At 37.6% G+C, this 27,851-nt stretch overlaps 1 protein-coding gene across 8 annotated transcripts in view; it reads right to left on the bottom strand.

Moving 5' to 3' along the window:
- Positions 1-27,851, bottom strand: part of ATP2B2 (ATPase plasma membrane Ca2+ transporting 2) — a 252,940-nt gene that overhangs the window by 177,157 nt on the left and 47,932 nt on the right. For all 8 annotated transcript variants that reach the window (XM_074914647.1, XM_074914648.1, XM_074914649.1 and 5 more), the window contains exon 2: positions 11,568-12,052. In XM_074914647.1, the coding sequence (XP_074770748.1) occupies positions 11,568-11,766 (199 nt within the window). In that variant the 5' untranslated portion in view covers positions 11,767-12,052. The remainder of the gene's footprint in view (positions 1-11,567; positions 12,053-27,851) is intronic.

The raw sequence follows: 27,851 nt of genomic DNA, 5'->3' as shown, positions 1-27,851 counted from the left end.
TTGGGGGGGGGAAAAAGCATCACTGATTTCACCTTAAGAGTATGTTGGTAATGCTAAAACAGTTATCGTTGTAAGAATTATCTTTAAATCATTTCAAACTCTCCAGATCTTTTACCACATTTCAGGGTTGAAGTCAAAACAATCATCTTCTTCTTCGAAGGCATTTATTTAACATTCAACGCAAACATTAATACTGGCTTATTCTCAGCTTGTATACAGTTATTTTGGACGAGTCATGCACATGCATGTTAACAAACTGGGTGTATTCTTTGTCCTCTGCTAAGATATCACTTTAAAACTGTCAATAAGACAATTTGATCTTAATGATTTCTGCCATCTGATATTTCATACTTAAGCAAATTACTTCAGCTATACTCTACCATTAAACAAAAACAATCGGGAACAACTCATTGAAGGAAACAGAACTGATCTTCACACAGCCAATACACTTACTCAGCTAAAACTGTTCTAATTTCTCTGGTAATGAAACACATTATTCATATTATGATCCAGTGTGCGTGACAGGTTTGGATGACGGTTCACTTCTGTAGTTTCAGGTTATGGTTTTTACTTTGTGGGTTGGAGCCGATGAGCTTTCATGTTTATAAGCAGGCAAAGTAGAAGAAGGTGTAACACAATCACAGAGACTTCCTTGAGAACAAAACCAATGACATATTTATACCTTTTTCCTTAGCTATCTTGTAAGAACCTATAGCTTTGAACTATCATTGACGGACAAGGCCGGCACCAGAAATCAGCACATTTAACTTCCTAGGGCCAGCTACAGCACTCACGTAATAGCCTCACGTAGTACTGCATCGCTTCTGTTTGATGTGCCCACAATACTGGTAATCACCAATAATTTACTTTTATGGTTTCCTTCAGCGTATTATTTCTTGAGTCTGAAAAGCAATTGTTCTGAACGCTTAACTAAGCGCCCTGTTCTGCAGTTCGTTTCACATCTACTCAATGTACGTTAATGAACCAAGAGACAGGGTCAGCTCTGTCAGACTGCCCTTGCACCTGCTGAATGCAACTGCACAAACTCACTGACTTGAGAAAACAATAGAACAAAGCAAAAGCCCAAGGCCCAAGGACTTCACTATCATCACATGAGATGTGTACGAAGTCAGCAGGTGAGCACACCTTAACACTTGAATAATTCTCCAAATTTATACCATACTTTTGTAGGAAACAGTGGTGGCTTTAAAGTTTTTTTGAAGTATTTCTTTAAGCAAAACCTAGACAGTTTGCATAGTGAAAATAATAGGTTCTGATTTGGCCAGCCTGTTCACTGCTGGTTTACCCTTTTAATCAAGTATCACTCACAAACAGGAGTGATTTTCACGAAGACAGTCATCTTTATGGATTCCAAGCTTTCCATCGGCTAAAAGTCAGCTGTGAGACTACAGTTCTAGAAAAGACATGTATTTTGGCTATAGTACCACAAGAGTACAAATGTCAAGCTGGATAACCTCTGCTATCCATGCAACAGTCATAAGACCCTATCGGCAAAGTAGAATAACAATGTAATACTTCTACTTTGGGGTTTTTTTTATTCAAAAACAAACAAACAACCCACCAGTTGCTTAGACAGGAATCATCATTCTGTTAAAATTCAGACCGTGTGCCAGTGACAGGGTGAGGGCCAACACGCAACAAAAGTGAGGCGCGCACAAAGAAACTCATGGTGTTCCAATTTGACACCCAACTTCCAAACTAAGGTAATGACTTGAAACTGCTAGGAAAATTGTGAAAAAAAAGTGCAAGTAGATTTCTTGTGTTGTTTAAGCAAAGAATTAACTGAGGTGCCTAGAATAATGCTTATGCTTATGCTAAATGCTACGATTATAACTTAATAGTTGCACCATAATTTTAGAGCATTACCATACATTTATCTTCCTGCATTAATGCTGACATGATCCTGAACAAGCAGTATTCAGCCTATAGCATGTGAGGAGCTATGCCCTCATTTATGAAGTCAAAGTTAAATTCTACTGCAGTTAATAAGATACATATTGAATGCATTAAGAAAATTCTCCTCTCTTATTCTTTTGTAACTACTTCAAGGGCAAGATCTCCTTTTCAAGCACACCTGTAAAGAAGTGGGCTATTCCATATTTTCCCCTCATCTCCAATGCTAATCAGAAAAAAGAATCATGACAGCTTTTGAACTACTTATAAATTTGGACACTTTTCCTTTCCACTACTCATTTTTTCAGTCTTTTTGTACCTTAGAAGACTATACCTAAACTGTCCTCATACTGAAAAAGACAGTTCCTCTGTGGGAAGTGGCAGGGAGGAGAGATTGACACAAAATGCAAAAGGAATAATCAAAGGAGTAGCACAGCCTGTGGAAGCTCAGGTTTTTGAGTCTTTTAACAGAACTGACTCAGCTCGCAATCCACACAGGAAAAGAGTATCTGCAGTCCCTAAAGAATTTCATTTGAAAGCCAAGAGGAAACAAGGGCTAGTATATGCTATTGTTACAGAAATAGCAGCTACATACACCCAGCTATTTCTATTATACAACAGAAATACTCCATATTTAAAATAATCTGGTTGCATTGCCAAGTTCTGGACTGGACAGGAGATTAAAATGAATTTTTTTTTACCAGCTCCAAGGCAAAGACAAGGAATGGGATTCCTAATAAGCATTCAGAAAGGATTTTTTTTTCTTTAATGGCTAAAAAGAAAGTTACTATACCATGCTGTAAACTATGCCAGATTATGTCATCTAGTATCAGTGAAAGCAGGTTCTTTGTCAGAGACGATCATCAATTTTTCCAGATGTGTGGGGAAGCCTTCTTTGTCCTTACACCTTTCAGGATCTGCAACTGCAAGAATATTTTTCTAGAAAATTACTGGAAATAGGGTAGAAGTAATTTCTAGAGGTACTTAGAAGGCAAGTCAGAAACTACAAATGCATCGAAGGAAATCAGCATTGAGGAAATGCAGTTATGTTTGTCTTGGAAGCACACTGAGTTGACTGCCAAAAATACATCTTTGGCTTTATTTTCTGCTCACCTCACCTTTATAAATAACAGGCATGGCAAACGCCATCAACCTTTGACTTCTTAGAAAACAGCTGGAAACGGTAAATTTGATCAGTCTACATTTGAAGGGTAAGTAACAACTGCAAAAGGGAACAGGAGGCAGGAAATCATTATTGCATCTGACACTGTTCTTACCTCAAGTCTGCTCATATTATCTGTGATCAAAAGAAAAATGACCAATCATTCAGGCTAATTCCACTTTCAAGGCTACTGAACTTAGACTTGCATAGCAAAACCCCATTTTATCCAAAACCTTTTTCTCTTTCAACAAATAACATAATCTTCTTTCATGAAAAAAATGTAAATGTAATGCTAAATTTAAAAAAATTTCAAAATTTCAATTATTGCACGAAAAGGCATTGTCATCATCTGCCCAATCCACAGATGATCCTTAAAAAGACTTCAGCAGCAAAGTTTTCCAATTCCCATGCTCAGCTGGAAGCAGCATCACTGCTAGCAGTGAGACTTGGCAAAAAGTTTGGGAACACCTAATAGGAATGGAGGTAATTGCTTTATCTTTAAATTTTAAAGTGGTATTGTAAAGAGAGCACTTTTCGCACCCCTGTAAGCATCAGCTGAGCAGTGCTCTTATGTCTCCTCTAGCAGGGCCAAACAGAAGGATAAAAACACTGCATGTTAACTGTTTGCTTTCATAGGACTCTGCCAAAATAAGGCAAAAAATCCCCTTCACTCTCTCTGATATACTGCAAAGACAAAGCTTAATTTCATCAAGGGCAAACTGGCTACATCGATTGGATTATTCATTTGGTATAATGGACTTTGCTTTCTTCCTGCAGCTTTCTCAAAACAAGAACAAAATGAAGATAAATCAGCTCTCACTCAAGGCTGACACACAATATATATATTTATGGATTTCTAAGCCCTGCAATACAATAGAAGCGAGGTATTCATTACACTTTTTTACCTCTGCAGTACTGTTACTCTTACATAGGCTCCACAGAAAATAGGCCTGCTCTGCAAAGGAAAGGCTGCAACAGAGTTCAGCAGCAGCTCCACGCTTCTCTCCTCCTTCAGGTCTGTCCTTACCATTGCCGATGCACGTGCGTGAAAGCACACCCAACAGAATACATTTTTGATCCTCCAAGCAAAGGACTAATTGCCTTTTTCTGAGGGAGCACCACTAACGTAATCCAACTTTGCAATTTCGACAACTGACGTAACTGACAGTTTATAAAATCTAAAAATTACTTTCCCCATCATTATGTACACTGTTGCTATTATCTTAAAGATCTGGCCTCATTTTTTTTTCACACAATAAATGAGCTAGTTATGCCAACAAACTCAAACCACTATTTCTAAGAATGGGACTACACATTTATCAGCTGCAGCACATAATGACAACACTTTCCATCACTTGTTATTTTGCAAAAAGGGAATGACATACTGTATGGCATCATTGTATTCAGATGAAGGAGAAACCTGTGGCACAACACATTATGACAAATGTTAACCTATGATAACCTCTTTAGAAAGAGGGAAAGAATTACTTAAAGTTGCTGGGCCAGACTTTCTTTTGACTTACATTGTAGTTGTAATTACTATGAGCAAACATTAGACCTGGGCAAAACAGGTGCAAAATATCACCCCCACTTACTCTGTTCATCTAAATCTGAGGTGCAACAGCAGAATGTGTGTCTGCAGTCAGTAAACGCTGCCTGCATGTATTTAATGTACTGTATTAAAGGGACCGGGAATTCAGTTTGCATGAAAACAGCCTCCTTTCTAAAAGTGTTGCACCTGCTAAAGAAAGATAATCACTGAATGCAAGATGACCTCCTGGGTAATCACATAAATAAATCAGCACTGGCCTCAGAAAATCTCTGATGCTACCTAATACAACAGGCAGAAGACATTCCCTTGCCTTCTTCCTTTCCTCACCTTACTTTAAAGCAATGCTGGTTAGACATAGAGAAGCTTTTTGCAAACCATTTAGGATTCTCAGGGGAGCAGGTGATCTAGCTTATATTTATTTTAAAAGCTTCATGGGGAAAATGCATCATGCAATATTCCTCTAGTTTTCTACAAGTAAATGAACAAAGCCAAAGTAAATCAGCAAGTGGCACAACATGCCAAAATCCAGAAACAAAATGAGCAATGAAATTGTACTTATCACTTAAAAAAATCTAAGCCATTCATTTGAGATGCTTATGTTTGGGTAACCTTTGGAAGAATGTTTGCTGTTCCATTACACAAACAATGGAAATATTAGATAAGGAAAATAACTGCAGTTGCCAAGAATGCTCCATGCACTCCTCTCAAATCATTAAGCATGTAGATATTATTTTACGGATATATAACATACTGCAGAGAGCAGGAATATCAAATGTACAGAACCATTTCATCTAACCCCTGAGACTGCATGGGTCCCTACACCGTGGTGCAGAAATCCCCAAACCAATACCTCTGCATGGTACTGTGCTGATATACCTGTCAAAATACAGAAATGTAAGAGCCAACTTCAGCCTCGCTAAGGCCAAGTATTACAACTTTAAAAGGCATGTTATATAGGACTTTGAGACAGTACTATATGCCAAAGCAAATCTCCTTGCCTCACATGAGTTATTAACACAACCATCTTGACTAGGTTTTTTCCATCTGTTCCCAATCTTGAAAGACCTACTATGACAATGGTGTTTAATGTGAACTTAGGTCAGATACAGTATTTCTGCACAAAAAAGAGTTACAAAGAGCCAGATAAATAATAATTCCTTCAGCACTTTTCTCTGCAGCAAGTTCAGGGGCAGGCAGGAGGAAGGTGCCAGCCGGGAGACCCCAGCGCACACCCTGTGTCCCTTCCTGCGCTTCCCACTCGTCCCAGGCTGCCCCATCTGACTTTGCCAGGCAGGCCCCCAAAGGTAAAGGCAGGACAAATCCATTGGTGGGACCTGTCAGGGGGTCAGCAACTTCAAAACGAAGGAGCATCCAGAACCTACCTTCCTTCTTCGCTAACCAGCCTCTGACTGAGACTGTCAGTAACTTTGCCAAGCACAGCCCCCGGGAGCAGGCAGAGGGCTTTCAGAGGGGCTCTGTGGGGACCTGAGCAGACCAGCAAAGGCAACAAGTGTTAACTGAAGTGACTACAGAAAAACGTTGAGTTATCAAAAGATCTTACCAGCTCAACCACGATTCACGCCGCACACGTAACGAGGTGAAATACGGGTTTAAAGTTGGTGGTGGGTTTTTTCCCCATGCAAGGTAGGAAAAAAGTGTTGCAAAATGCAACCCTTAGAGGCCTTTGCCATGACAATACTGAAGGCTTATTTCATGGGGAAGGTTGTTTTCATTGTTTAAACCAGTCCTTCCATGTGGAGGGAACATGTACAAATAAGGACTAGATGTGTACTTGGAGTTTGGCTTCTGGCCTGGGTGTGTTGGCAAATTGGCCTGAGCTACAAGTTATGTTTTGACACCACAAATAAGGATGACGAATTAGACAGCATGGCGATCTGGAGAGGGGATGAGTGGGTCTTCTTTTACAGTGCTTTTAAGATGCTCAGCCTCAAAACCAAATTTTTTTAAATCTATTTTAGGAGAGCTGGCAATATAGCTTTTAAAAAACTCCTAAGTAGAATAATAGTCATCCTAACCTTTAATTTAAAATAATTTAAGAAAATCTTGAACTTATACATAATATTTGATGGTTTATGCATGATTAAGTGTATTCTTTTAACAACAGCTAAAATGATACTATTCTCAATTTCTTTACTTTCATAATCTATTTTTGACAGTGTGTTATATATTTCAATCCCTGGCAATCCGTTATTTTATATTTCTATTTTAAACTTGTCTGAATCAAGTATCTTTCGCAATTTGTTTCTAAATTCTTCACAAATCTATAGTTAATTTAATATATTTAACAACATATCTGTAGCTAATTTAATAAGACGGTACTATTTACATTAGCTTCAAAACAGAATACTAAGTTATTAAAGGTGTATTTTTACAGAAGTAAGCTTGAGGAACCAAAACTAGCGAGTACTAAAAGCAACTGGTTAATTTTGTTGTATTCACTCTTTCTTCATCTTTTACCTCATAGTTAAAATTGTAAAAGGCTTCTGAGATTGTAATAATGAAAAATAAATACACCTACACAGTTGGATTAATTGATACAACAGTCCGTATCTCCTATACAACAAACAGGCATTTGAAAAGAGAGTGACTTACCTTGTATCTATTAACTAAGGGCAGTTACAATGATTAAAAAGTCAACTTCTAAATTAGAAAAATTATCATTTAACTGCTAATTGATACCTTCTCTTGCCATAAAACCTTTTCACAGTATCTCAAGAGAACCACAGCTTAAAAAAAAAAAAAACAAAACTTGCATTTTTCATATTAAAAGTAAGTTCTTCTAGCTCACATAGTAACGTCACACCTGATATGTTCTCGCACTCCACCAGAGTGTTTCTAGAAACTTAGCGTATCGGGTAACCACTAAACAGAAAAACTTCTCCTATAGTGCTGTAACATCATCACTAATGTGTAACATCTTTTGGAGCTGCTGTTTCAGGCCTGATTGCACAGATACCACCACGGGAAAAGTTTTTTCTTTACATAAAAATGAAAGAAGCATCACTGTACACAGCTTCACTTTTTACGCACATTGGAAATTACTTTATCAAGTATTTTAAGCAAGAAGTAATGGAAATTAATTCACTAACATTCTTATAAGAAATAAACACTTTTGTAACATGAAGGGAATATAGATTAAAAACTTACTGTAACTTGGTGCATACTACATAAAATTGTGGGTAAAACACAGTTAAGCTTTGGAAACAGTGGATTCCAGTCTCATTTGGTATTCATCCAACTAACTCATCACATTTTACCAGCTGTCCTTTATAAGGTATCACTAATGCTCGAGTGGGCCTCGGAGACTCGGATTGCATGGAAAATTGTACAACTGTCATCACAGGTCTGCCCAACGGGGGATTCGGTGTTTTTTGGCAAAATGACAGCTAGATCTTGCCTATTTTCTGTATTACTAGAATAATGAAAGTGAAACTAATCAGAATAAAAATATTTTTAAAGAAAATTCAAGAAGACACATGTTTGTATTTTTCATATAAAGTATTTCTATAGATTTTGGGGAGGTTCTTTTTATGAGGACTTAAATGGTAGCTTTTCATTATAATATAATCACTTTAATGCAGGAAATCCCTTAGGGATAACCACTAGCTGGGATCCACACTGCATCTATAGTTAGAAAAGCGATCAAAGAAAATTTAAAGAGACTGAAGCCTTGTAATCCATAATAATGTTATGAATTCATTCAGCATGCAAATATTATTCTACTCAACGTTCAGCAGACTTTTAAAGCTCCACACTGAATTAATACATGAATTCAGAAAACACTGGTAAGTGCATCTTTAGAACAGTGTAAATAACATTTGAGTTATGCATAAAAGGTCTTACCTTGCAAAGTTCAAGGCCTTGAAAACAGAGCTTCAAAAAGGCACTTACAATAAAAACGATTGATTCTACCAATCCATAGGTGGTACATCAAATATTAACATGGGAAATGAGTTACTGAGTAAACTCTGAGCTAATTGCTATTTCTTATTTTCTAAGTATTGAGTAAGCCAGTAAATTCAGATTAGAGCACATTTTACCAAATTATAATGTGCCTGCTTCCAGGATACATTTTTTAACTCTGTTCCAGTAACTACTTAAGCCATACCCCACAAAATGACAAAGATTTTACGAAAATAAATTTTGAAAGAGCTTACAAGCCTGGGAAGAACAAAATTCTACAGTCAAGTCCTTTTTGCTGTTTCATTCATATTCAGGACTCTTGCTCAGCAGGAGTTTATTGGATTTATTGAAAGAAGTAGTGCCCTGCAGTAATGCTTGTTCTGTTATTCTTCATAAAACTGTAAAATGTGCAGCACTCCAAACTATAAAAAAATAGTGGAAGTTCAGTTAACTGTTCTTCACCAAGAAAAGAGGCTGGTTGGAAAAACAGTTTTCAGGCACAGTGGCAAATTATGGGATTTTGTAAAGATATTCCATGGGGAATCCACAGTTAGCTGCAAATACCAAAAGATAAAACTCTACAGGAGCCTCCACTATATATCAGTAACTGATTTGTAAATCATATTTACTCGATGTTAAAATTTCATTTCCATATAAGAAACTATTATGTTTATTTCCTCCGAGAACTCCATCAAGAATTTCCTCCTCACTGTACTCTAACTTTCTTCACTGTGCTTGGATACAAAAAAAGCAATGGCTAGGGACTTATATCTAAACATACGCTTTTATTTGACGTAAGACTTTAAAGTTTTTCTACCGAATTCCTATGAATACCTTCTCTCAAATAAAAGTTTCTGACATGACATATTTCAGAGAGATTTCCTCCTAAAATGATTTTTCCAAGCAAAAAAATTAAAAATAATATTAAAACAGTGTGAATGGGAATTCCTATCATGTGACCTAATTTAAAATTAAAACTCAGCAGAGTCTTCATGATTCCAAGGCTATGCTGATTGCCATCTGAAGCTGGAAATTTTTTTCCCTAATGCACAAGTGATGAAGTGCACGTAAGGCTTAGAGGAAAGTTACCTTATCTGAAGTATCAGATATAGATTACTGCTGGAGTCAGCATGCCACACTAGTTGGATCCATACGCCCTGTTCCGATATGAGGAATTAAGTTTCCCTGATGTCACAAATTGAACAGATAATGCAATTAATATCTCCTTTGAAGTTCACATTGACCAGGTAACCGCTAGAATGAGTTGGCAAAACTTTACTGAAGTCACTGAAGTGATCTCGGCTCGCCCAGACTGAGACTTCAGCTTTGACATTCTACAAACTACTGAGGGATATTTAAGATGCTGCATTCCTAGTGGGATATTTATAAATCAGTGTTTACCCTGTCATGTCAATATAGAGAACCTGCACTTTTGTCTGGAATCCCCCCGATGTGTCAGCAGTATGTCAGAATTGCTGTCTATTCTTTGAAGAGTTGATTCTCTCACGTGCAATAGCTATTAGGCCACTCTCTGAAAGACTGATGGACGTCTGGAAATCCCAGACAAGTGGAGGGTCTCATTTTCCTACCTCAGCACTCCCACTGGGAGCAATCTCCAGGTAAGAAATGAGGGCTCGTCTGAAGGACGAGACATTTGGACAAGACTAGAAAATGGGAGAGATGTTATAAAATGTTCCATTTGCCACTAGTTACTCTAGAATACAAGACTGCACATGAATGCTGAACCACTACTGGAGTCGGCTGTTCATTTTAATATAGAATTAGCTTAATAATCCTTTGCTGAAAAGGTACTGTTCCAGCTTTATAGTTTATAATGCTTAAACAATACTGAGACTGTATATGACAAAGTGTATGACCACAAAGAATTTACCTGAAAACTTGGCACTGACAAGTGCTCCTTTGGGACTCTTCAACTAATGTAATTTAGAACATCACACTATATGACTCCACAATTGACATGTTCACGATTACACCAATAATTCAAGACTTTCAAGCATTTAAACAGAGGAGGTAATTGAATGATTAATTTAAGAAAGGAAGAATGGAATAAAGCCAAGACTTCTATCTTCTTGAAAAAGAAAATAACTTAAAATGAACATTTTGGCTACTTTACAAGACCAGATAAATATTATAAACTTAGAGACTGTATAATTTCCAAAAGTGTTAATACTCCTTGGAAATGAAAATGAAAAATCTCTCCTTGGAGATGACAATAGAATTCTTAGAATTGAATAGAATTTTACTTGCACTAAAAGAGAAAGAATTGGTGAACAGGAAAATTGAGTGAGAAGAGGGAAACATCCCACCACTGCCAGTGTTTTATGGGGAGGTATTTGAGATGAGTGTTGAAAACTAGACTAATGACAGATGGGCCGGTAGAGAGCTCCAAAAACACTTGGAAGAATAGATATTGAAAAGTTATGATTGGTATTATTAAACATAAATAAATTTAATTATGCATACGAAAGAAGTTTAATAGAACCGTTACAATCATATATTGATAACTTAAGCAAACTATCTGTCATAATACAGTAATTCAGAATTAGTAACCACAAAATATATTACATATCAATCTACAAAGTAACATATTGTGCATCTCAAAAGGTCATTTCATATTCTCAAGATGTCTAAATACCTAAAAATTCTTCTGAAGCAACTAGTCTGCACCTTCTTACCCCCAAGACCATATATGTTAAAGCCTCTTTATAATGCCATAAAACAGGTGCTGATGTTTTTGTCTGCCTTTTGAGGAAGAATTAATGCATTTAGCTGTTTGAATAAACAGCACTTCCTTTATTCTCATGCTAGCTTTAGCTAGAGCTAGACTGGTTTTATCTTCTTTCTCTGAAGACTCTTCTCTTGTTTTATTATTGCTGGGAATAATGGCAGTGCCATGAGAACTGTGTTCAGGTTTGAAACAAAACCTCTTTCTTTCACTGTCTGGAGAGCATTTACACAACGTCCCCTGACTCAGCCGAAGTGAAATATGCTTACCTTCTGTTGGTGATGTCTTCAGATGTCTGCAGAGCCCCTCTGTTTCCCCATATGTCTCTTTAATTTTTACTACTGCTTCTGTTCCTCGAAGTTCCATGAGGGAGCGCAATTCTTGCAGTGTGCACCCAAACTCTCCTGCATGGTTGGCCTCATTTCTTTGGTTCTTGGAATAAAAATCGCTATTTGTCATGTCACCCATTGTTGTCAATTATATTGCTCCACTCGTTATAGTTGATACAATCTTAAAACCGTTTAAAAATTGAAGGAAAGGAATCTTGAATTCCAACCTAAGAAATTAAAAAGAATCCAGTGTGTGTCCAGCGAGCGACGTGGAGGATGCCTCTGGTGTGCAAGGTGTCCCTGACTGACTAGTGGTCCGCAGAATGGCTGCTTTCAAGGCTGCAGACCAGCTCCACTCCATTCACCATTTCCCATTATGCTGCACTCAAGCTGTAGAATCTACATGGTCATTTCTTCCTCTGGACCTTTGGGAACAAACAGAAAGGACTCATTACAAAAGAAAGCGACAACGCTTTATAAAGGTGATTTCAAATTTATTCTATCATTGCGGTGTGACTTGTCATTTAAGAAAAGCTACGCAGAAACCCTGTAGAGACGTCCTGTAAAATGCTGCAGGTAGTCAGAGCTAGCATCAACAAGGATAACACTAGCTCTCTCTTAGATAAAGCTCGCTACAGCTGAAGCACCAATAGCAGTGTTGCTTACTTTAATCAAGTCCCAAGAGCACCCGCTAAATGAGATGGCTCATGAATATTAATAAGTATGCTATTAGTCCAGCATGCTAGATGCACCTCCAGCATACGCTCTGGCTCATACAGCCGCATCAATCTTTCATCTGGCAAGAACAAAGACTCTCTCGTAAAGGCTACAAGGTAACAAAAATGAGTTAAACACTACTAGTTTTTGTGAAGGTTAAAGCAAAACTGTTTTTCAGTGCAAGGACAGTAAAACTGGTGAAAAAACTAGAGCCACCATTACAAATTCAGAATTCATTTAAATACATTACATCTTGCAGCTTGGCCTTCTGTGAAAGCAGGCACACACCAGAAATGAGCTAAAACACTCGAGTGCCCTGGTTTGAAGAGCCAGAGCTAGGCCTTGCACGGGGCAGCTGTTTGGCTGGTGGCCTCCAGCACTGCCTGGGAGCCCCCTCGGCTTCACCTCCACAGCCAGAAACGCCTGAGCATGGAACCCACACACAAACACAAATACACATGCACGCAGGGGGGGTGCTGGCTTTTTTTTTTTTTTTACCATGTGCAGTGTTGAACAAGTCACATTTGAACCATCTGGGAGACAGTTGATTACTTGCTAAAACTAGCCTTTAAAACCTGTTTCCCCTTCCCATATTCTAATGAAGTTGGTTTAAATACTACTGAAACCAGCTATTATATTTGGCACAGAGAGTTTTAACAGAGATTAAAGGTTTCTTTTTTGCCTCAAGCGGGTTAGTGCAAGCACACGGTCTAATCTATACGTCTCAGAATAGTTTTCTCATAATAAAAAAGATCTTCAAAAGAGCACACCATCAGCCTAATGACTGACAAACCTGTCGCAGTCAAAGTGCGTTATTTTGAACTTTCTAGGCACAGTGGAAAGCAGTACACATGTAAAGGACATAAAGAGGATCCCGAACTGTTTCAAGTCCCAGTTTTATATCTGTGCAACAATTTCAATCTCCCACCCACGTACAGTTAACGTAACACATAGGCTTGGTACCTCCACTGATCTAGCAGCGTCACCACTGCTCTGTACGCGAGGCAGCCCAGGCTGCTCTATGCATTCATTCCTCTTTGCCTGCTGCCAACGTGACATTATCTGCTTTGGAGCCAATATACCTTGCTCAATTAGACAAACTGAACCCTCAACAGCCCTCTCATTTACAGTTAAAAATCTCAACATTCCTTTGATTTCTGTGGAAAGGAAAAAAAAAAAAAAAAAAAAAAAAAAGGAGGTACCAAAGTTTCGCTACAATATTAGAGAACGCCATTAAAATACCAGTCAGCTGCTATATACATGCTGCTTCTACCCAACCTATTTATTGACATATATTCTAGTGCTAAGAACTTCTGCCAACCTTGATTTCACATATTGCTTTTCAAGTTCACAAGAAGAGAAAAATTTCAGCACAAAATGGGGCTTACAGTGAGCAATAAAAAGAAACTGGGAGTAGTAATTAAAAATGGCCTTTATGTGCCAAGCAACAGCCAAGGAAGAGATACTCTACTTTCCATGCTTGCATGCTGGACAGTGTTCACAGTATCTGTTCATTTCTAGATAATTCCCTATGTATAGCATGCAAAAAAGACCTTACTCACTATTATCTGTTTTTAAACAGGATGGATCAGTATTCTGAATAGAAATAACATCAGCCTGTAGCATTATTTTGAAAAAAATGCAGGACACAAATGTCACAGTAAAACAGACTCCATCCCAAGAGGCACTGAATCACCACAACCTCCACTGATGGATGATATGCCTGCACTTTCCTAAAAATTGGCATTTCAGTCTCTTGGTTTCATCTGTGGTAAGTTGCTGCTGACAGTCACATCAGAAAGCAGAGACAGATTTGATCATGAAAAAGAATACCCAGAAAAATGTTGTGAAAAAATGAGGCATCAATAATAATAATGAATACCTAAAATGACAGACTGCTATTTACTTCCAGTGGGCAAAAAAGAATCTAGTCCTAAGATAAGTACACTTCAAGACCTTGAACACTGGGTATCTAAACAGCCATGATGTTAAAAAAAAACAAATGAATGAAAAATAAGTCATTCACCTAACAAAGCATTTATAGGGCTTTGCTAGTCCAGTGAGCTTTTCAAACATTGCTCTAATAAAACAGAATTGTTCTTAAACTGCTCCGTAACGCCACAGTGAAAAGACAATTATTAGTTTAACCATCTACTAATTTCATTACTGATGCAAAGGGTACTAAGTTGTTTTCTACATGATTTTTCTGTGTCCACCACTCTCAACCAAAGCATCTTGTTCAAGTCACTGTACCATCTCTATACATTAATATATTGGCTTCTGTTCCTAGAAATTCATTGTCATTTGTCAGTCACAGCAAGACAGTGTTGTTGCTTTTTAGCATGTTTGAGTCATTTGCCTGCTTAATCTCACCTTCAATTAAATATTAATCAGTAAACAACAAATATGAAGTTTACACTTCCTTCACAGTGCTTTAAAAACAAACGACTCTGAGTTTGTGCTCTCCATGATTCACCTAATGTTACGACACCAGGGAAACACCATCTCACGTTTTTGAAAGGCAGATGGTAAAATACAGAAAGCACGAAGCATGACTAACATTATTCACTGATAATGCATCTCTCTAATCCCATGGAACAAGATATGCAGGCTTCATTCGATCCTTGAATCTCTTTTCTGAAAAGTCCCGGAACTTTGCCAGGGTGCATACCAGATTAGCATGACTGACACACAGCCACCTCACCCTTCCCGAGTGGTTAATATTCCTTTAACAACAACTGAGAAATAGAAAACTTGAGACTGACATATGGCAATATCCCCCCATCAGTGGGGTTACAGGCTTTGCATCTCCAAAATAGATCAAATTACCAAAAGTGGGTGAAATTTAAAGTCTCTTCTACAAGAAACCTAAGGACTGCACGAGGTTTGGGTGGGGTTTTTTGTTCACTGTTTGGGGCAGCGGGGAGGAGGTTAGGGAAGGGATTATTTTACAAAACACACTCAAAACATTGATATTTTCAACATGTGGACAACATAGAGGTGAACTACCAAGAAATCCTGATTTTTAAAAAAGCAGGAGATACCTGTACATTCTGGATTAAAATGAACATTATTCAGGAACAGTATCACTGAAAAACCCTCACTGATTTGATTCAGATCTACCTTGATCTACCACACAGCTGTTCTTTTGTCCCAGAGGAGCTGCAGATCCAGACACTCTCTGAAGAGAAACAGGCACTTCTAAACTGAGACCTACCTCTTTCTAATATTGACATCTAAATTAGGTGAACTGGATTTCACACTCAGGGTTCCTGCTTCCACTGGCTATAGGGCAAGTCTACATAACTAGTTCACAAAAGATATCCAACAGCATTTGAATCCCACTGCTGTGGTCTAAACTACCTGGAGAATTAAATCTCCAGCAGTCAAGGGGAACAAGGCCGAGCAAACCACAAGTTTCAGCAACAAAAGGTGCACTGCACTGGGGATGGGAAATAGCCAGAGAGCTCAAGGACTTCTCCCATTCTTTTCAGAAGAGCCCTGAACATCTTTAATCCAAGGTCCACGCAATTTCTTTGAATCTGAAGACCATCATCTACAGTGTGCTTCAATAGTTTTGATTTATAACCAAATGCCTCCCAGGACACAAAGAGCCACCATTCCCAAATCCTGAGAGTGCAGCTTCTGACACCATTCTAGCACATTCCTCAATTATTGATATTTGGTCTCACCATTCCACATGACAACAATATAGGGAAACCAGTCCTCCATAGACATGTTCAGCAGAAGAGAAATAAAAAACTCCAGTAACTGAAAAACTCATTTCAAACACTATGTTAATTACATTGTTCTTCAGACAAAAGCAGTAGCTTTCAATGAAGGTTATTTGTTTTTATTTATTCCTACCAATGCTTCTGAAACAAGCTTTAGAAACAAGAAATTTGGGTAAAAAAATTCCTGAAGTACAGCTTGGAAGCAACAGTAGGCGGTGAACAAAAAGACAGAGCAGCAATCCACCTAGGTTCACTTCAGGTAGCAAAAGACTTCACATGCTAGAAAACCTGAGTAAAATAGTATCCTTTTCTCATTAAAATTCAGATTAAATCTTCACCTTGGTCTGGGATTTTGTTTGTCAAAGATGTCATGGATTTTTGTTGTACAAGTGTACTACAAACTCAGATTTTTCTTAAATTTTTTTCTTTTCAGAGTGGCTATGTCTTGGGGAACAGGCTTCCATTCCTGTAGTGCCCAAGTCAAATATTTTTCTTCTCCTAGCTGCTTAAAGGAAATGCCTGCCAATTAAAACAGAAGCAATTTGGATGAGCTAACTGCAGGCCTGCTGGGGAAACTATTCTTTGATTTCCCTAATCAGAAAAGGTCTCATCCTGGAAGCTTGTAAGTATTTTCACAGTGCCTCAGAATAATTTCTAAGTTGGTATCATCACCACGTACTCTGACATCTGATTTTATCTGGACTTCTTTTGGCAGAAAAATTAGTAGCAAGGTAACAAACCAGATTTCACCAAATCAGAATCACAAGACTTGCATTTCACAGTCCTTGAAGGTCTGGACAAAGAATGGATTTATGATTACTCCAAAAATTCAGGTTATATTCATAATTTGATTGCTTTCTCTAAACTGCCATCTAAGATTATGCTAACTCTGATCTCAAAATTTGATGAGAAACTAGTAAGAAGGATGAAAACATAATCACTTCTTAATGGGTTGGCAGAGACACAGCCAAGGCAGAGAATCAGCAAAGCCCTGGTACTATTCACTCATCGAGGACCTGGGAAGGTGGCATACAGATCTCGTTCCCCCTCAGTTAAACTAAGGGAATCAGCAGTTCCCACTGTATGTAGCATTACTGTCCTACTTGGATTATTATTTGGCTGTAGATATAATGCCAGCTGGTCCCTTGGGACCTATAAAGAATCCCCAAAGGGGGGCGCGGGGGGGAAGCACTGGAAGTGTCACATTTCAGGGAGTAGTTGGTATTTAATCAGATTTATCTATATTCATTGCATTAGAGATACCATTCTTGAATAGAATAGGTTTGGAAGCAGATTTAAGGGAATCTTCCTGCGAGTTTGAACAAAATCATCCGAGAGGGTTTGAGACTACAGCCCCTCAAACGCTGATGTGAGGTGTGGGTAGTAACAGGTTGACAACATATTGCAGAGGATGAAAAACTCTCAGCAGACCTTTGAAAGGTGAGAAGAGTTGAGAAAGAAAACCATAACCTGCTCTATATAAGTCTCCAGATGCACAAAATAAATCAAGCATGGCCCAGTTGTATCACCTTTTGCACTTTCTTGCTCTTTTCATGTCAAAGAGAAAATGTCCATCCATTTGTGTACATAATCTTCACGGACCAGAATGAGAAATGGATTGTCTAACCAAGCAGCCAAAGATTATCAAACACACCCAGAGATGCTCAAACTCACACTATTTTAAAACAAATGCTGACTTTGAAGTTCAATTATCAGGAATGCACAAGCTGCAGATGAACTAAGGGAAAACACTATTTTAATAAAAGCAGGTTGGCACCTTCACAAGTGTGAAATTTTTGTTTAATAACAGGAAGCCAAGAGTAGATAAAGAAAGAGAAGCTGAACTTTCTAGCTAAGTGTTGTCTGAAAATATTCCTGACTTCATCACTACATTTCTGAATGAATTTCAAGTTGCATTAAGTTAACTCGTACATAATTCATTTCAGGAAGAGACATCTGTACATCTACAGAAAATTAGAATTTCTTTTATAATGTTTCACTCAGTAGTTGCTCTTAGATGGAAATATATTTCCCCAATAATATGATGACATAAAGACCATAAAGTTCAAGTATTATTTTTAAAAGATTACAAAATGAAAAAGGTTTTTTTTTAAAGAAAATCACTGGCAACTATCTGTTATAATCCCTAGAGTAACAATTGTTTCAGGTCTCTCAGTATGAATCCACGCCTCCAGTCAGCTTGGACTTCTTGTACCAGTTTTTCTATCAGATAGGATAAATAAAAATTATTCCATGCCTTCTGTAAGATACTGTTGAATACTGGAAGGCAAAAAAGGCACTGTCACAAAATAAATCTCTATTAAAGGGGCACAAAATAACATTAATTTCAGTTATAGGACTTCTACCGAAGAGAATCACTCTTTCACACATTTGCTGACATTTTTTTTTTTCTATGGTGTACCAGTATACTGCAGGAAACTTAAAAGAAACAACTGTGAAATAAAACTACCTCCAGTACCCTGTTACAGTGTACAGTTATTCAGTCTACAATTTGATACAAAGTCTGTTTTCCACCATTACTCATGTAAATGGTTACAGCAAAGCCAAATGAACTACTGACAGGAACAAAAATACTATTAAAGGAATCAATTCAGTCCCATTAAAGTCAATGAAATGACTCTATCAATGACTGCTGGGGGATTGGATCAGGTCCTGCAGATGAAATCCTTCCTCCTCTGACGCCAGAATTTCACTCTATGAATGCTGTTAGTAGACAGACTGCAATGAGAAACCAAATCATGTTTATTATTGCTCATCACTGAGCATTTGTCTGAGTTAGGAAATATTCCTGGCTTTGCTCTGCAACACCATGTACGCCTGCTGACTGAGGCACTGCTGAATGCAGCCAGAGGGCTACCCAGCAGTACGTGCTCCGACTGGTAGAGAGCTCTGCACAGCATTAGAGATGCTTACGGAACTGCCATCTCCTACGCCAAGAGATTTTTCTAGTAAAGTCTCTGCTAGCCTCAAGTTTTAAGAGCCCTCTCTCATTTCTTGCTAGTACTAACATGAAGTTATTTTGTTTTGCTCTCAGTGATAAAATGAAAGATGATTTTTCATTAGCTATTTATTCTCCCAAGACTCTAATTTCACACTGCAAAGCAGTTATTGGATTTATTTTATTCACTACCTTCCTACACAAAACATATTCCAACTCTTCATGGTTGTACTTTTGGCACTGATCAAAGACCCATTCTACACCTATATAAGCTTTAGAAAATTCATGTTCTCATGTATAGCTGCACTGATTTTATAGAGACTAACACAGCACAGTTCTTCCAAAGGTCAACTTCCAAACTATTCTTCCAATCGATTTAATTGAAAACACAGATGAAAAAAAGCTAAGGATATTCAGACTTCAGATATTCAGATATCATTAGACAAAATTTTCAAAATTTCTTCAGTTGGGCTGAGGTGCTGCTCCCCCCCCTTTTTTTTTCCCAAAAATTGTGATGCTATAGTCCATTACAATATCAGCCCAGAGGACAAGGATGAAAACCCTCTACAAGAAAAGCAGCCCAAACTCACCAGACTCCAGATATTTTCTTTACCTTTGCTTTATTAAAAGTAAATTATTGAAACATAAACAGTAAAAAGGGTATTCTATATTTGTCCATTCATGCATTTTATATACCACCAGATTTCTTAAATCAGGAATTTGAACTACCGTGTGACCTTTACCATCGAGAAGATAACAGCTTGAAACATGCAATTTCAAGGGATTTTGAGAAATCTGTGTTTTTGCAGTCTATGTGCCTGATATCTGATTATATCTCATTAATCAGCAAATTCTTCAGAACAAATTAAAAGAAATAGGTTACCTAGCTCCTTAAAACAAATAGGTTCCTCAGCTTAATAGAGACTGATTAAATAGAGCTGACAGTCCTACTCTACCTCACGCTACCAAAAATTTTTGGTCTTCTGTTCAGTCTGTGTTCAGAAGGGACACTGAATTTGGTTCCTAATTTATTTTTTTTTTAATCCGATACCAATTGTTTCATTATAAAAATATTACCTGGCCTCTCTGACTAATCCTCATACCTTAAGACTAACTCAAAAATTTAATACTATGTTAGAAACTGCCATTTCTCCTGATAACTACACATATATCTTAACCACATTTTACCTTCCTTTCTCAGATTTTTGAACAATATTTTACAGAGACTTCTATCTTTAAAGTTGAGAGTAATGAAGAAAATTGTATCTATGTCTGAACCATCTATCAGCCTTTTAATTGATAAGCTGCCTCTTCTACCCACAATCCTTCTTTGGCCTGTAAATTTCTAAAAACCAGCACCTGAAAGTGCATCGTGTGCTCCTCTGCCAACGCACGTCCGCCCTACCGACACCTACCTTGGGGGCTCCCTAACCCACTAATTGTCTTGAGAGTTCTTAAATAGTAGCAGAAATTTCCAGTACTGGTTACAATTCTGTCATAAAAGTAGTGTCAAATACTTAAAGGAGGCCACAATATTTATTTTTTTTTAAATAAGCTGGAGATAAATAGAGGCCTTTTCCTGCTTAAATGGAAGCAAGAAGAGCACATCTATATTTCCAAGGAAGCACAGTGGAAGAGTTATCATTGAAGTGAAATATAATTTTGATACATTACTTTTGCTAAAAAGTTGTCAGGTATCATGTTTTTTATAAGTATGGATCTATAGGATAACCGAGTGAATAAAAACTGAGGAAACACGTAACTAGTCAGCAGGAGAAAAATGCATTTTGTTGTGTTCTGATCTGAACTCTGGAGTTTAAAGGGCCCAAACAAATTCTTGCTTGGTCAACTGATATTTCTTTATATCAGCTCAGATTGCAATGATGAAAACAGGATAAAAATTGAACCAATGTGAGCAAACATGGTATACAGGTCTATGGGGTTTGTACCTGAGGAAAAGTTTGTGCTTCTAAAAAGGAAAAGAATATAGAAATTACAACCAGCATGTGAAAGTCCCAGTGGCTGACTATTTTACTAAAAACACCTATTTAAATAGCAATATTCCTGGAATGGATGATTACTTAGGAAGTATCACAGTTTATTCTAGAACCTACTGGAAATACTTTGCAAGACATACAATTTACAGACATGATTAAATCCAAACACTTTTCATAGAAAAGACCTTTTCTATTTTAACATCTAATTCCAAGCTACCATAGTATGATCAGTGTTGACACTCACGTCCCTAAGAAAGGAGTTCAAAACTCTACAGAGCAACCCAAAGGAAATCATTCAGGGAAAAAAACAAACAAACAAAACACACACCAGCAAAAAAACCCTGGACTTGCTGTGCCATTTTTTTTGTTCTTCTGTCAGCATCTATCATATAAATCAACCAAACATTAGCAGTGAAAAGGACTGGTTGACTACTGTTGGCCATGTCACTCTAAAAAAGAAGGAAATCAAGAGTGTATTAACAGAGCTTTAGCCAAAAACCAGTAGTGCCATAGCACAGCCATACCAAAATGGAATCAGATTGCTGTATTTCACCAAAAATGCTCTATTTCACCCTTATACACACAGTACTGTCTTTTACCTAAGAGTGGCTTTGAAACCGATAGCACAGAAATCCGTTTTTGCAGGGGATAGTACTCCCTTCTGATAGTTTTTCAGGCGTTACTGAGGAAAAAAATCATTCTTTGCTAGCAGCAGGGTCAGCAAGTGTGGAGTACAAGAAGACACAGTGGCAGCTGAAGTCAGACATCGCTGTCTGGCAGCAGTTGGCACAACTGTTCAGCAGATGAAATGCTGGAGCATGATACAGATCTCCATGAGAAACAGCTGGCCTGGGAAAAAATAAAAAACAAACCACCACAAACAAACCTACACTGCAGTCTGCATTTGTGGTCCTATCTTCTGCCACCTTGGTTTCACTATCAGAGGCATCCTATTATACTATTAAGTAAAGATATAAAGCCATGAAACTCATACTGAAGCTTTCAATGAAGCACCATTGGTTGCTAATGAGATTCAGAAATTCCAGCTTCCACATAAAAGAACTCCAAGCAGAATAATGGAACAGGAAGAACACAAAATATGAAAGAAAATCATCTGGTTGTTAAAAAAATACAATATATCATCATTTAATGAGTGAACAGAAATATAAACAAATAGAATTAGAACATGCACATTTTTCATATGCGCTATTCCCATAGTGACTAAGAGAAAACTGCATGCCATAACCTATTTTTCTGAACAAAAATAAATTTTCTTTTTGCTAAAGTAGAATGAACTTTTGTATCTTTTTCTTTTTAAAAAAAAAAAAAAGCCAAAAGATAACTTTTACATAAGATCAGGCTATTTTGTTCTTGAGATGGGATGCAGCTCTCTAAAATGAGAGCAGAAAGACCAAATTATAACTAACAGCTGCGTTTGGTGCTACAAGGGCCATCAAATACAGATTTTGTTGTTGTTGTTGCCTGCATATTTCAAGGCAAGAGACCATTTCCACTTTGACTGTGCAGAACCACGAAATGGTTATACACAGTACAAGGAAATCAGCCATCCTGGATATTTTAATTTTGTTAGGCAGGATTCTTAAGCAAATAGCTATTCTTGGACAACACATCTCATTGAAAAGGACACATAAATCCAGTAGACGCCAGTCACAGATAGACCAAGCAGTCTACTCCAACTATGTATCACTCAGACATGACACCACTGCTTCCCATCTGCACAATACAGAGCTGTAAAAACTGCACAAGTTGTAAAAGCTTTCTCTTAAGCTCAGATTGTTCTTAAATTCATCTTGCTTCCTACCCAGTTACATCAGTCACTGACAAGGAAACAACCCATGCCTTCTTTGGCTCTGCTCCTCACATGCAGTTGCAAACAGCAGTATCCTGTATTTCTCACTATATAGGTTCCCTACGTACCTGAATCAAATCTCTGTACTATCTCCACTACCTTAGATGCCCGTTTTGGATGTCTTTCAATTGCCATTCATCTTCTAGTAGTCCCATACCCCAAACTGAAGTAGTGTCCCTCCGCAGAGGAGTGCATGACTGTTCCACACAGGACATGGTCTGTTCTTGATCTTCTTGATTTCTAATTAAGAGTTTTTCACCTCCCTTTGACTTACCTGATCATTTCCCATAGATATGCAGTTCCTCTCTATTTTTTACAGTAATTGGTAAGAAAATACAAGACAATTCCTATTACACTGCTAACAATACCATTGCATTCTTTTTTGTTTTGTTCATACCTCTAAATTTCATTAGGAATTATGTCAAAATAAATCATATAACTGCCTTACCTACCTCTTGAGAACAGTTAACTAAATGCATAAAAACCAAGCCTGTCCTGCTGCATGCCTGTACATTACATAGCATGCCTAAACACACTCATATATGCCTCAGAATTCAAAAGCAGCATGTGAAAGTATAACCTCTTAAAGACTGATTTCAAATTTCTTATAATGTACTGAAAAATGAAGCTTTTAGTATTTTAACACCACCAATACACATATTAGAATTAAGTTCTTATAAAACTTTGCAACTGTTTGAATCTCCTTTATGCCACTGAACTCTCAGTGCATAATTATGCAAGCACCAGAGTTAAAAATAACCCTTTAGCTTTGCTACATCTTACGGAAAACAAGTTATATGGTTCAAGACAAAAACCTATCTTTCTTCAAAAACATGTATTTGTATTGCGCTCAAAAAAAACCCCACATAGGTAATCTTATAGTCACACCAGAATGCCCAGCTTTGAATATCTCTGCTACTAAACATAGATCTAAACCTTGACAGCTTTGAATTCCAGCTTCAAATGCAAACGTCATCAGCTGTGAGCATGCACAGATTTTGCAGGTAATATAAAATTAGAACACTGCATTGCAATTGAAACTATGATTTGGTCAGAGTCTCTCTCCAGGTTTTCAAGAGTACAGACAACGGAGCTGAAAGAGAGCGATCAGTTAGTCCATTCCCTACCCAAACTCAAGGCCAAGGGCCCCTACATCTCTCCTAGCTTGCATGGCAGGTCATTAGCTGGCTTATTTCTATCAGCTGCCATGAAAACTACAGTTGATTATTATTCTCTTTAATCAGGGGAAAAGAAAATGAAGCATTCATATGAGATGGAATTTTTAATCTTTAAGAAAATCGAATATAAACATATGTTCTCCACAGTGATTTATAACTATGAACATCTTAACCGCAATGAAATAGAAGCAGAGCTACTGTAGAGATAAGTCAGCACCACGTAAATCCATGTGAAAGGATGAGAGAGAAAAAAAAAAATCCCTGCAGGACTCAGTTGTACAATAGAAACTGTCAGCCAAGGTCACTCTTAAGAAAGAGAGCAGCCAAAAAGGAGGTTTTAAATCTCAGTGGGCATTAGCTGAAAGACATACAGTGATGTTCTGCAGTGATTTTAAATAGGACATTCACAAAGGATTAAAACTATATGTGTATCAGCCAACTCTATCAAAATACAAAATTTTTGCTCAGTGCTCCCTGCACAGATTATTCTCGTGTACAGAGAATCAAGAAGCTGTTTTGGAAAAAACCCTACAAGCTACAGTTTTGCAGAAATCATACATACATACACACTATATAGATGTATCAGCCACAAAAATGGCATTGCTCCTTCATTTAAGCTCAGAAGCATTTAATATCTAGAAGAAAAAGAAAGGAGCCAACTAAATCCACTGCGCTACAGTTGACAGACTGAGGAGATGGTTTCGGAGGGCAATCATCACCATTTGATTGCAACTCCTCCTAATTGGCAAAAAACCACAACACCTGTCTCATGGGAAGGCACTTTCTAGTCATGCATATGTATACAAAAGCTGACACATACCAGGCTCATTAATCCTAAAAATTCATCAGAAAGAATAAAAAGAGTTTGGGGAGAGAAATTTCAAAAGCAAACTGTTCTTTACATTCAGCTTTCAGGAAAGCATCAATTTTAGCAAGCGGTTTTCAAAGGGGGGAAAAAAGAAAAAAAATCACTCTTCCCTCAAAAATGTATATGGTACAGACACTACTCTTTTTCTGCTTCACAGCAGCAACATTTGGAAAACTACTTAACCTTTCTATTTTTATCTGGGTGCATTCAAATTACCAATAATGTACAACATGCTGTAATAAAACCACTGATGTAGGGTATAATTTTCCCTCAAGCACATTATCCTAGCTGGTGGCTCAGAAAAATAAGCTGATAAAACAGCAGCAGACATCAATTGATGGATAAAAAGTGATCACAGCTATGTACAATGTTGCTGCCCAACCTTAAAATCATACAATTAGCCAAAAAATATAAGCAGTAGGACAGGACATACTAACAACCACACATTATCTACGGGGTCATCCTAAAAACCCTCCTACAAACACATTTTTAAATAGACCATCAGATTATCGCCTCATAATTTAGCTATTAACACACAGATTTATTTTAAAGCCATCATCATGCCTGGTACTTTTATTAAGTATCTTCTTCCTTGTCAAGTTCAATCGGGATCTCATCCCAACCATGATGAGCTTTTAATTTTCTGTTCTATTAATAGCAACTTAAAAATAAAATGTTCTCTTTTGAAACTATAAAGCTGTAACTTTCTTTAGGAGCTGCAAGGGGGAAGAGAGATTAATCTTCCCACTCCGCATCTCTTAAACTACATTAGTTATCTGCATATACAGAAAAAAATCGAGAGAACAAGTAAGAAATAGGAATCTTCTCTAATACCTTAACTGTAACTCTATACAAGGATTTATCATGGCTACAGAACAGTAATAAGGAGTTATCAAAATACAGGAAATAGATACTTTAAGAATTTCCATGTGGGTTCTGAATCATTCTCAGCAACTCTCTTGTCAGTCATCAATAGATAATAGATTAATTAATGACATAATTAGCTGGAGGATACAGAGACTCCTATCCAGCAAAGCCCTTCAGCAGATACTCGAATTTCAGCACAACTGGGGTCCTCATTAATTCCCCAGCATATGAGAAAAGATGGAAAGTTAGAGATGAGTATCATGGCACTCGGTGGCCATCTGACACATGGATCGGATTGTTCCAGCAGCTTTTCTTCTGTTGCCTCCTTCAAGTAATGGCAGAAGAAGGTACAGACAAAGTTCACAAGTACTTTCTAGGGTCTAGTATGAATAGCATTAATACAAAGTAAACGTGCTGCAGGACTCACTTGTGTCGTCATGCTGCAGCGCTGCTTTCACTTGCAAGAAATTAAATCAGTAACATCAAGACCTAGGCTACCACTGAAATCGGAGAGCCCTACTATCAGCAGAAAAGCAACAAGTCAGTAACTTCAGATAGATGTCCCCTTACACCAGTGTAAAACAGGCAAGAGATTACTGTACACAAACAGTCCTGGGAGGACCTGCACTTGGGCTCTTCCACGTAACCTCTGACCTGCCCAGCTTCCCAGTTTGCAAGCTGCTGAGGTTGGTATGCAAACTGGTGTGCAACCAAGGCACCAGGTTGCTTTGAGATGTATTTTCTGTAACCGTCTAAATGCTTGTGACCTTTCTTTTAGGATATGGGCCTTGCCACAGCTATTCAAGCCTATCTTTATCTAAAGATTGGAACACTGAAATGTGTTTTAATGAGGGATAAACTGAGACCATCTGGATGTCTCAGCTGCTACAGAGCGTGATTGTTTGCTGATTTTAACCATGTCTCTTGCAGAGAACATAGACCTGTGTTACACAAAGTGCACCAGCTCAGCTTGATTTCTCCTTGTAATCAAATGTGTTGATCTAAAATCTATTTCCAGCAAATTACTTGTCTGTTTTGGGAACAACTCCCTTCTCATCTCTTAACCACGGTGATGGGGATAAGCAGAGACAATTGAGTCAAAAAGGTATTTTTGTAAGAGACTGACAGCAAGCATCCTCAGTGAAATCTTCCATTTTGGAATATGATCACCATTTATGCAGAAACTACGTAACAGATGCCAAATTTCTGGATGTTGTTTAAAGACCAGGAATTTTTGTTTGGATGGTTTTTGGTTTTTTTCTTCACACACACTTGATGTAAAAAATTTGGTAATTAATTCATCACTTTTGTATGTGTTGGTATTAGGTTAATTTGCATTTCTTTATGTACTTTTTTCAATTGTAAACGTATACTGAGCACCAAATAACTATGTTGCTATAAATATATCATTTGTTGACCCTGTATATATTCTGCAAGATAAACAATGAGTCTATTTAGGGTGGTAAAGTAACAAAACTACTCCTTTTAATTTCTTTTTTGGTAGTTTAACTTCCCATATAACTGTATGGCATGGTCATAAAAGTGGCAGCACAGCACAGACGGAGCAGCAAAAGCCTCTTCCCACAGCTCCATACAGCACTGCCTTTTTCAATATTACCTAGCTGTTAGATAAGCATCTTAGTTTTACATTGCTCAATCAAACTGTACCATTTGTCTGCAATTACCCAGCAATTTTAGCTTAGCATAGATCTATGATGCTACCAAAGGGGGGCTTTCCATGCTACCTGCTGCTCCTTTCTGCCAGCAATGCTAATTAGTGGCCAGCAGTGGGGTGAAAATATCAAACTGCACTTCCATTTGCCAGCTGAGGTCTACACCTGATCGTACAAACTGTAACGATACGATTTTAGTCTCTTAGGTTGAAACTGTTCTACTTTGTAGGGGAAAAAAAAAAAAAAAACAAACCACCATATAATTAATGGTCAGCAAAAGAAAGAATGAAAATCTATAGACTAATAATTAGAATATTCTCTAGACAGCTGAGAGACTTCTGCTCAACTCTCAAAACTGGGG

Source organism: Athene noctua, chromosome 10, assembly GCF_965140245.1.
Source record: "Athene noctua chromosome 10, bAthNoc1.hap1.1, whole genome shotgun sequence".
NCBI classification, from domain to species: domain Eukaryota; kingdom Metazoa; phylum Chordata; class Aves; order Strigiformes; family Strigidae; genus Athene; species Athene noctua.
Note: the sequence above shows the minus strand (reverse complement) of the source record. Positions and strands in the feature narration are given on the sequence as shown.